The 12,029-nt window shown below is 45.6% G+C and overlaps 1 protein-coding gene across 1 annotated transcript in view; it reads right to left on the bottom strand.

The window, feature by feature from the left end:
- plxna2 (plexin A2) overlaps window positions 1-12,029 on the bottom strand; it is a 194,306-nt gene that overhangs the window by 86,735 nt on the left and 95,542 nt on the right. Inside the window, exons 5-6 of the mRNA XM_069659465.1 lie at window positions 7,978-8,101; window positions 3,610-3,763 (exon numbers count right to left, since the gene is read on the bottom strand). Coding sequence (XP_069515566.1) covers window positions 3,610-3,763; window positions 7,978-8,101 — 278 coding nt within the window. The remainder of the gene's footprint in view (window positions 1-3,609; window positions 3,764-7,977; window positions 8,102-12,029) is intronic.

Here is a 12,029-nt window from a genome sequence, read left to right as displayed (position 1 = left end):
CACAAAGAACAGGCTTACAAAACAGCTGGACTGAAAGGGTGCGATGAATCGGATCACCACTATCACAATATATTTCAATATATTGTATCGACCCATTTATTGTGATTGGGATCGTATCGCTACATTAACGCGCCCTAACACTACAGGCTGCTGTGCTCCTGTGTGCAACAGCTTCCTGGCAGAAAGCCTTGAAGTCCAACTTTTAGGACTACGAGCGATGTCATCACATTGAGGATGAGGCGAAATTCTTTTGGAAAAATGATGAGACGTTGTGAACAGCAGACATCATCATTTCGTATTAATACTTTTTTCTTTTTTAAGGTGTTTTTTTTCACGTGACTCTTCTGAGGAAGACAGCAGTCGAGACATGTCAGAAAACACCTTAAATCATTTGTCTATTGATAAGAAAAGTACTGATAAGTTCAGTGAAGAAGATTTTTGGATTATCATTATTTCATATTCTAATTAGTTAGTTCTCGTGAGCCAAATCTAAAGACACAGGGCGGGGCGCCGGATTAGCTAAGGCGGAAAAGCATGCGGCCTATGTGCAAAGGCAAAGTCCTCAATGCATCGGCTGCAGGTTCGACTCTGGCTCCACTTGGTGCATGCCATCCCCACTCTCTCCTCCCCATATTTTCTGTCACTCTTTACTGTCCCATCTAAAAAGAAGTGCATGCATATTCTATCAATTTTCCAATCACATAGAGAACCATTCCAACTGATCACATTTAGTTTCCCTGCATCTTGCAGAACAGAGTTCTGGCTGTGCTTCTGTTCTCTTTAAAAACAGCCTCTTGTCTCTCCCTGCGAGAATACTGACTCCATAAATATGTGTGTGTGTGTGTGTGTGTGTGTGTGTGTGTGCGTGTGTGTGTGTGTGTGTGTGCGAGTGTGTGTTTTCTAAATGTGTATGTGCAGAGCAGCCTGAATTTCAGATGACATTCAGTGTGTAGGAGGCTTGAATGACCCTCCGTGCCCCGTTCTCTCCGCAGCACCTGCTGGGAATCAGGCTCTGTTTCACACTGTAGTCTGTACAGCAACGCAAGCTAGGCTCATCGCTGACTTCTACCGTTACACGTTTGTCTCACAGGATCCGGAAAACAGAGAGGTACAGAGCTCCTGTCCACGCAAAACCTCCTCTAGGATTCTCATTTGCGGAGAAGAGTGCCAGGTATTTTGTTTAATTGGAAGCTCAACGTCTCCAACATCCTTCTGCTCCTTTGCTCGTATTTTAATTCCTCCTTTTTCCTTTATTTTGCCTTTTTCTGCACCCTCTCCTCTCCTCAGGTCACTGCCGCGGCACGATCGATGTTGATGTGCAACAGATAGCAAGGATTGCTAGGGGACAGAAGATGGGGGAGGATAGTGGGGAGGTCAGGAGGAAGTGGCCTCAGGGGGGTGAACGTGGAGTAAAAACGGAGGTATAAACAGCCGGGAGAGGCGACGAAAGAGGAGGGGATGGTGGTCAAAGAGGGGGGATGGAGGGAGAGGATGGATGGATGGATGGAGGAAGAGCTTACGGGGGGATTGGCTGACATTTACCTAGGGGAGAACATTCATATTAGCGCCTGATGCAGCAGCCCCCACGGGAGCTCTGGGCAAACAGGCCTGTCATTTACTCACAGGGAGGAGGATTACCAGACCCCCAAAACACACACTGATTCCCACACACTGCACATTATATATTATTCAGGCTGTTTGGTTTTGACACCCTGCAGCCATCTTGGCTGGCAAACAACAGGTATTTATTGTCAAACAACAGGTGTTAGCATTCGTAATGATATATGTGTTTGCAAATAAATAAATGCCAGGTTTATTTACAGAAACACGCTGGAGGAATGTTGGAAAGGTCAGCAGATTTCTATGAATAGTATATTAGAGGTGATTAGCATGTGTTTATTTCAGGACCTCAAATTGGTCCTCAGCAGTGTTCGCATTCTTTCTACTCAACGATGAATACGTTCAACTCCAGACCTGTTTCTGAGAGGAGGAAGAAACAGCTGATTGGATCTTCTGACCTCTGCTCAATACAATCCATCATCACAATACTGAATAACTGCTTATTGGCGCCTCAGCAAACACATTTTCTTTCTGTAGTCCAAATGATTTTGTAGCTGCTCAGTGTGTTAGACAACTCCCAACATTTTACACACGTATCAGAGGAGGTCAGAATTAGCATTGGATCTGGCTCTTTCGTACGGCAAAATGGCCGCCAAGAGAACTTCAACTTAATAGCCCCAACACTACGTTTCACCTGCGTGTACGAAAATTGGTGGGCATACGCATCATGTCAAGACCAACAAAAAAGCCTCTTGGAGCCACACCCGAAACCAATCAGGAAGTCAACCATTTTAGATGTATTTTTAAAGACGTACTGCCATTGCAGCATTGCCAGTTTTGATGCGTCTCCATGCAACAGGAAGTAAATCTAATAATACATCTTCCAATGCATACGATCACATCTTCAGTGATGTATCCTAGGGTTATCAGGCACCCACGCCAAGGTGACCCAGGCCACGGCTTGTGTTCATGTAGCGCTCGCTAATCCCCATGAGCCTCCTCTCAGCATCCGGAGCCATCTTGAGGCTTTTTTGGCTGCTTCTGTGATATTCTTGATGGACTCTGCTCCTTGCCAGTCCTCTGATGCTCAGCACGCTTAAGGATTTGTGGAGAGAGTGGCCCAACAAAACCTCTGCAGCCTACCTCGATGGGCATACATTTGGATTTTCAGTCGTTTTACATTTATTATGCAAATTTTAGGAGACTTTTCCAATCAAAAAGCTGTTGAAATGTTTGTTTACCAAACAGTTCTGCCAGTGCAGCATGGCCAATTTTTATACATCTCCATGCAAGAGGAAGTGAAAGTAACTTAAACATGCAGTTCCCAATCTGCACCAAACTCCAGACCTGAACACGTCTACATGCCATCATTCAGTCATAGTTCCAGGTGGTAATTGTGGGAACGGCACCAAATGTCCAGCAACATAATAATTGTTTACTGCATGTTTTGCTTACTCGCTGGCGCTTATAGTGGACACAAGACGTGACATTTCTCTCCTTTGTGAGGCATCACAATCAGATGAAAGGTAGGTGCGAGGCCTGTTCGACGCTGCTCACAGCTTTAATTATATGTTTGTTGTTTCTCAGCTTTCGCTAAGAAAGAAACAGTCGTCTGTGTCTTGGCTTTACCGAGACTCTAATCCACCACATCAGCTCCCCTGTCATCCCCCAGCTGACTGAACTGCATGCTATCCCGTTACCTATTAGCCCTATCTGAGGGCGGTAATGTGGTGATCTGCAGCTCAGCCACAGGCCAGGGGACCTCAATCTGATCCTCCATCAGCTCTAATGGGGCCTGGCCTGGTGCGTAGCACACTTCACAGCCGGACAACTGATCCTGGATCAGCGGGAGCTTGTTATGTAGGCGGTGCCTGCTTAAACTTGGTTGGTGTTGAATCGATAACGATGTTTCAAATCGTGTGCAGATGAACAGCCTGATGCAGCATAAATAACAGAAAGAGAGGCACAAATGGGATCCTGCAAAGCCTGCTTCTCTGCGGACATCGGTTTGCATGCAAATAACGGCAATGTTCGTGTTTGTGTGTGTACCTTGGTCGGTGGGGATGAGGGGGACGTCCTTGGCAGCAGGAGACACGCACAGTATCTGGTTGCCGTTGACCTGACCTTCCACCTCCGTCAGGTTGCCAAAGGAGCAGGTGATGCCAGCGGAAAGGTCTGGAACGTGGCTCACCCTCACCAGAAGCTGTACGAGGGTCAGGCACATGACAGCAATGTTTCAATGTTAGAAAGCTTGTTAAACACAGTAATTGTCAGTATAGTTTGACATTTTTCAAAGCAGATTTGAGTACAGAGTTAAGTACATTTATGATGACTCAGCAGGTTTTATGTGTGATGTTAAATTGGCAAAGAAACTGGCGAATTAATACCTATTACACAATCCTCATGGCATTAGCTCTTGCATGTTCAGTATAGATGATATGACAGGGGACTGTTAAAAACATAGCAGCTTGAAGGCAGCGCTGTAATAAGCTCCAAACAGAATGTAAAAAGAACACTCTGCTGCTGGCAAAGCTGTCCGTCCACGTTGCCAAGAAGCACTGCTGCTTCTTAAAAACGTTATCAACACCATAATAAGGGAAATAAGGCTGTGATTAGATCTTAATCTCCAGCTTGAGCGTAGAATATATCATCCTAGAGGTAGAGACAAGCTCTGGGGTTCAGTCAGTGGTCAAAAGGAAGAAAGGAGGGAAAAATGGCAACTTTGCTAATTCTATTTTAGTGTCCTCTTACTTTGTCTCTCACAAGGACACGGGGAGACATGAAACGCACGCAAACAAAAAAACACACACACGATGTAATGCACCGCACACATGCAGATGCTCACAGAGGCGTTTGAAGTCGTTCTCTGGAGAGCGGTGACACCGGGGCGTGAGCGTTCAGCTGCTCTGCCTATAAATAAATGTATTCTGCGCACACTGGGTGTGTGTGATCCGGCTCTCCAGCCAAGAGAGGCAGCCTGGATAATTATCACCATGGCATTTCACAGCCTTGTTCTATTAGCTGTTATTTTTGGGCCATACCGTTTGAAGTTTCTCTTTGTTTTATCTGCCTCTCACTAAACACCGCGGGGCTACTGGGACAGGCGAGGCAGCTGAGCAGCTTAACTGTAGGCCTTTTCAAGAGATGCTGACTGTCTCAGCAGCCGACTACACTGCCTCCCTCGTTAGCTGGCTTACTCTGCTACCCAATGAGAGGATATATGATTTTTTTCCCTCTTTACGACCTCCCCTGTTTTACTCTCACCGTGTTTGTGTTGCTTCGCTCAGAGGTGAGATCCTTGATTACAGCAATCACAGCAATCAATGCCTTTTGTTCGGCACAGAATTCCCTGAGTTACCTCTCACATTAATTAGCTCTCATCGCTCTATCACGACACGCACATACAGAGAAACACTCCAAATTTGCTGCTGCAGAAAGTGTCTTGCTCTTTCCCTTCTCTTACGACGGTGTTGTTGCTTGTTTTTTTTTTGCAGCCTAATTGGTGGCAGAGTTGTACTAAAGGTGTTTTGATTGTTTGCTCTGCGTTTCCAGCGCTGCCCGTGCCATGAAGAAGAGGCGAGCGCTGTCATGGAGATAGCTGCCGGCCCCTGAGGAGCTCTGAATTTGTGAGATGACCCTGCTGCCGGAGCGGCTGACATGGAAACAAAAACATAACCGCTGACATGCTCGTCTGATAAACGGCGGTTTGTAAAGTGGACAACAGGGCGAGGTCCTCTGAGGGCGAGTGTGAGGAGGAGATATCATGAGTTGGGGAATAGATCGTGTGCCTGTGCTGACTGGCAAAGCGCGGTAGTCTGTCTGTCATCATCACATTATCACAGAGTAGCTGTGTTGGACCAAATCGCCAAAATATGAGATCCTGGACCGTGTTACGTGGAAGTATTCTCTATGAAAGTTTGCCAAATATCTCTGTAAACAGGCTGAAGTGTGCCAGCACTTACAGACTACAAGAGCACAACGCTAAGCACCACTACAGAGAGCTCAGCCTACAGCAAAACTGCATGCTCAGAGCATTCTCTGTATATAAGGAGTGGGAGGAGCCACTATGACGTCACCCTTTTGGAGGCTCAAGTTCGGCTTTTCGGCCGTCGCCATCTTGGTTCTTCTGATGATAATTGTTTTAATGTTGTCCTGTATATGTGTTAAGCCCACTATAGGGCTTTAACAGTTGCCTGGTCTCCAGGGCTGCGAGCCGAGACGTTCATGTGCAATGCATCCAAGAATCTTTTCTGTGTGAACTTATTTTTGTCCGGCCCTCGTGAGCGTGAGTCAGCGGGCATGGTGCCACACGAGGGGGCCAGCTTGCACCTCTGACTATGGACTGATTTATTTCATTAATCTACTAACTAATCTTACTTACATGCTCCTGATGCTGCTGTAGTGAGTGTATGTACGGTCTGGGTGGACTATAAAAACTGAATTGCCCTTTTTGGATGAACACAGCTGTCTGAGTCTGAACCTGAACCAGAAGTGACCATATTTGGATAAGGTGTTGTTATATCTCCATCCTAGCTGACAGGCCGCCGTGGTATCGACTTGTCAGTGATCCACAGCCTGAAGCATGCCCTGGTTTATAGTCCAAGTGAGTCTAAATGGGATCATAACTCACAGAATGAACATCACGCTGTGTTGAAGAAGACTGGGAAGTCTTGACGTAGCCACAAGTGTGCATGTTTGTGCATAAAATTGACATAATTGACCCTCCCACTTTCCAATCCTACGCTAGCAACCGTAACTAGGCCCGGGAGGCCTGTCAAGCTTCCAGATGCCGTAACGGCGTGCATATGGAATCTGCATGTCCGACAGCAGATTTCCTCTCAGTCTAGAGGCGGGTGTCATATTTTTTAGCTTTTCCTTATCGAAAAATTCAGGAGAGAAGGCGGATTTGTATGAAAAAATTAGCTTAGTCCAACAAAGATCAACAAAAACTCTTTTGTTTGCTCCAAGGTAAGACGCTAACTAACTTGGCTAAGTTAGCATGTTAGCAAAAATTCAATTAACCCAGATCTTGTGTGTGGATCAAGCCCACGATATGCGAGCAATATGCTGACAGCTTTAAACAAAATGAAAAAGTGGGATCATTTAGTTTTGCTAGCAATGAGCTAAAACATATTCGATAATGAAAGTATTATTGTCGTCCTTTCTGTCGACTTCTCTCTGATATGTTTCCAGAAATGTGCTATTATTTCCCTCGGAACATCTCTCACTGTTATAGTTGAAAACGCCATAATATTTACATGCCGGTGCAAAGCTTGACAGGCGTAGCAACAGTAACCAAAGGGGGCGGGACCTAGCCGAGGGTCAGTTGTTTAGTCTTTAAAGACCAAATGTACTTTGTTGTTGTCCTGTGCCTTTGATTCATTGTTTTCCTTACTGTATTTTCATTTCCTGTTGCATTTGGGGCAACTTATAACCTAATACGGCACTGTCACATGTATTGTATTTGCGGCTGTGGCTCAGTGGTTGAGACGGTCGTCTCTCAATCGAAAGGTTGGTGGTTCGATCCCTGACCGCTACAGTCACATGTCGAAGGGTCCTTGGGTAAGACACTGAACCCCAACTTGCTTCTGAAGGCAGAGCTATCGGATCTGAATGCACAGATCCTGATTGGAGACTGGCACTCGTGTCTCTGCCAACAGTGTGTAAAAGCGGTTAGAGTGGCAAGAAGAAGAGAAAAGCGCTATATACGTACAGTCCATTTACCATTTGCCGTTGGGATTTAAATGTGTTATAGTAATAACGTTGCCTTGCCTTCCTTGTCCTCATCTTACTGAGCACCTCATGTTCAGGTAAAAGCAGGAACTGGTCATTCTAACATGTACAAACTCAAGTGAACCAATCTGTATCCACTGAAAAACATGTTCTCCTGATACATTTTGGATAAAGTGCCCATTTAACAGCGTGGGTATTCAGAGACCTAAAGTGTGTGTCCACACGTGTACATGTGCAGCATCCACCAGAACTTGGAAGTGTTGCATCTTTCACCACGGATGTTCTATCAGCCTGTTTTTGCTCGGTCCATGTGGAGTTCTGCACCGTACTCAGCTGCACTCGGACAACTTTAACGCCCACACACCCACCCACACAAACATGTCTTGGCACACACATTGACTGCTCTGTAGCAAGTGAGCATATGCACGCTAAAACTCCCACACAGAGCTCTTATGAACCTTCCCATCTAATGTTTATGCATCAAGCACAATCAAGACGAGGCAAACTGCGATGTGGGATCATTTAAAATCTTCTGCCTCTGTACGTGGGTAGGGAATATGCAAATTGGAGCTAATTTTTCATTGTAATGTTGTTTGCAAGTAGTGGTTGAGAGCGCTGGAAGTTTTAGCACTTTGTGTGAGCGTAAGCAGTTATGTTCTCGGGAATGTGTTTGTGTAAACTTACAGGTACGCTGGGCTCTGACACCGCGATGCTGTCTGGGTACACGGTGGCCTTCACACATTGGTTGAGGGAGGCGGCGAAGCGGTACGGTTCATCTGCACGCTCGCACCGGTTCCTCTGAGAGCAGCTGAGGACAGAGGGAAAGGAGGGACAAAGAAAGAAAGAGGTTAATGACGTGATAAACTATGTAAAAAAGGAAATCAGGGGTAAGAAAACAAATAACCAACGTTGTGACAGAGATTAAAACTTTATCCTGATGCGTTTTCCATCACCCAGCAGTGGTTGGTCTGCCAGAGAGGGTAGGCGGAGCTAAGCAGCTGCTTTTGCGCTCTCTGCAAGTGTTGCGAGCAAACAGTAATCTACTATGGCTGAACAAACAAAGAAAAGATGGATGACTACAGATACAACTTCAGAAATAAGTGAAAATCCAAAGAAGAAGAAACAAACTCGACGCTCAGATGAAGCAAACAGTCTGAAAAGGAAAGCGACCGTCAGCGTGGAAAATCAAGAGTTACAACCGGAGCCAACCGTGGACGTCTTGTTATGTGGGATGTACTGCCTTTTATCTCCATCAGGTGCCGCCAAATAGAACGAAACTGAGAACCTCGAGATTATAACTTTAAACAATGTGGTGATTGGATTTTAAAAAAATATATCCACCCCCGGTGCTGTGAGGAGGAAATAACGCTGTGTCAGTATTGCACATTGTATGGACACATTTTAATTGACTGGCGTGTATCATCCACACATCTTCACTGGTGTGCTGCTACCTGTAGAATGACACCTGTTTTTTGCCTTTGTGGCTCAGGAGGAAGAGCCGGTCATCCACTAATCATAAAATCAGCAGCTTATTCCCCGGCTCCTCCAGTCTGCATGTCCAAGAGCCTGAATGAGGACAAAGACGATCCCTGATGATCTCAGTCATAAGTGTGTAAATGTGGTTGAAAAGTGCTGTTAGTGTTTGGAGGAGTAGACAGGCGCTTTAGAGTAGGCAGTCCATTGTCTATATCAATATGTAGATTTGTTTGTTTGTGTTGATTGAGGCTGTAAATGCTCTTGAGTCGGGCTAAGTTATGCTGTTTCCACCAGACTGTTTTACAATCCTGTCTGGAAAAACATATGGCGCACCGAAGCTATAATATTGTGCGAAACTGTTTTGCTGTGTTTAATTGCTTTAAACACTTACAAAAAACTTCTGTTACAACCCTCCTACCATCAATAACAGCTGGCTAATGTAGCTCTAAATGTTTTACAGAATAGTAGGTGAGCGTGGCCCCCAAGAAGCTCTGTATTCCCAATAACAAACCCAAACCAGCGGTGGAAACAGGAGTGGAAGAGCTGCCTCTAGTGGGTGATCTAACACACCATACTAACATAAACTACCAACCACAGCACTGAGCACTACACGCCCACATTTTATTCTTCAATCACTGCATAACATTGCAGACGTAACGAGTGCAAATTACACAGCGTTCACACATAAGAGATCTTAATGGTCAGACAGGGTATCTGGGACCACATGACACCCCCACGATCCACCACATCCCTCATTAAAACCCAGCCGCCCCCGCCTTCTTATTAAAAGAGCGTGTTCCCTGCAGCCCATTACACCAAAGGCTCTCTATCCTCATCCAACCCAGCAGTCTAAGTGTCTGCCTAACTGGCTGTCTGGTCGCAGCGGCTCTAATTGGACTCGGATGGGTCAGACGCTGTCCATGGTGCTGATGTGCCACTACAAGGCCTGTCCGTTCTCCCCTGTCTGCTCACTGTGTGTGTGCGTGGTGTGTGTTAGAGCCCACATCATGCTTCTTAACCACATACTCTCACACACACTGACTCTAAGCTACGTCTTCATCCGCAGCCTCTGCGTGTGTGTGTGTGAGCGTGTGTGTAATTATGTTGTCAGAAGTTCAAGCCGTTTCCAGCAGACTCACATGAACAGGCACACGCACGCCAAGGTTCACACACACATAAAAACACACATATGCACGGTACTCCCTGGGGATTTTAGAGAGCAGGAAAGTGTAGAATTAGTGTAGCAGTGTGAATTTACAACTGGGAAAGGGCGGACCGGAGCAGCGGGGTTTTTTCCCTTTTTAAAACGATTACCTGGTTCCCCCTCCTTCACCACTTTGAGAACTCTATTCCTGCATTTGAAATATGACATTTTTTAATGCAACTTCTGATATAAATTCTCTTCATTTTATACATTTTACTCCATCACTGCTGCATTTGCCACATTATTCTCCCCGTCTCTCTCCTCTCCTCTCTGTCCACGTATCTCACTTTCGCGTCACTCTTTCACAAGTTGAAATTAGTACACCTTTCTTAGGCGAGGTGTTATTCCGTCTGCAATTTGGCGCTTCTTTTACATCCACAATGGCAATGGCAGAAAATGACACTTGATGCGCTTTCAGGTGTGGGCTGCTGCGCAATGTTTTATGCATTTCCCCCGAGCAGGACGGATGCAAAAACCTGGGCGGTCATTAACTGACAAAAAGCCCTGCATTGATTTTCCACGCTGTGTTTTTTTTTTTTTTAAATAAAATTCATTTTCAGTTGGGGTGAAGTAAAATGAGAGCGCAGCACGAGGGTGAGGAAGCGGGGAGGGAGGGAGGTAGTAGGATGGCTGACTGCTGTTGCCATGGTTTCAGGAGATGGCCATTATCTCTGTGTAGTTAGAAGCTGACCCCTTGCCTCTCTCATTAGCTGAAGTGCATGCCACTGAGTGTTGACTAGAATTCTGCCTCCCTCATATTCCCCGTCCTGACCCCCCTCCCCCCGGACACCCTCCTTATCCCCCTGTCTGGCCCCGACCTGTCAATCAAAAGCTCTGTCAATGCTTTGTTTTACATCACTCACATAAGGTGTTAAAGTAGGTGATACACACACTGAATTTTCTAATTACAAAATATATACAAGCATCCCCACAGCGTGAACACAAACCTTCATCTTGTTTATGCACAGACTGACAGTACAAATGCATGCACCCCTTCCAGCCTGTCTCCTGTAATAAGCAGCTCATAGATATTTTCCCCCCGGGGCCCTCTGGAGGCAGTCGACCCGGGTGTTATGCTCCCTAAGCCCTGTCCATGGTGCTGAAGTAGCTGCTCGCACTTCCATCATTACTTCTCTCCGGCATCAACAACTCCACTGCAGGGTATGAATGCAGTCGTGATTGACAACAGTATGTTATGCAGTCATGTAAGGTGAAAGTGAAAACAAAACACATACACATAAATAAAGGCAAAAAGGAACATATTGTTTTCTCCTGTGGCGGTCCGTGTGGGCTGCACTGCTGCTGTTGGAGCTTTGTAGTGCAAATAAAGCCCTGACACATTATATGTAACCTAATATAGTAACCTACATCTGCTATATGTAATGTACAGTGGAATATAGGGCGCCCACACAAAAATCGACGATTCGAATCATCAGTCAGGAAGTTGACTCACATTTTGTCAGTCACATATCTGCACTTTTTTTTTTTAGCTGCATGAACATACACAGAGCAATGCAAGGGAACCATGCATGCTATATACAGTCTCAGAAAAATGACCCTTCTGTGATCAGTGTCCACACAGCTTTTACTTCGCTGAATTATCCAGAGGTCTCGTCTTTTCTAACACAATTAGACCTTGTGATTTAACCCGGAAAAACATGGAATGAAGCAGGAAATCAGTGTTTCCTCAGAGCTCTTCTTGGTAGATAAAGGAAGGTCGAGCTCCAAGGTATAATCTTGAATATTTTTATTTAAATACATGTCTGTTAAGTCACTATCACCAAATGAGGTAACACAATGGTGATTGAGCCTATGGCCCACTGATGAAAGCCTTTGCATTTGCAGTATCACAGACTTGGTGTCTGTGGCGACTTTTGCGGAAAACATCACAAGCAGCGCCCAGTTAGTGACGCGTTTTCCATCAGCCAGCAGTGGTTGGTCTGCCAGAGAGGGAAGGCGGAGCTAAGCGGCTGCTTTTCCGCTCTCTGCAAGTGTTGTGAGTAAACAGTAATCTACTATGGCTGAACAAACAAAGAAAAGATGGATGACTACAGAT

This window comes from Semicossyphus pulcher, unplaced genomic scaffold (genome assembly GCF_022749685.1).
Source record: "Semicossyphus pulcher isolate SPU_LCO1_2020_fin unplaced genomic scaffold, fSemPul1.0.p SCAF_13, whole genome shotgun sequence".
Taxonomy (NCBI): Eukaryota; Metazoa; Chordata; class Actinopteri; order Labriformes; family Labridae; genus Semicossyphus; species Semicossyphus pulcher.
Note: the sequence above shows the minus strand (reverse complement) of the source record. Positions and strands in the feature narration are given on the sequence as shown.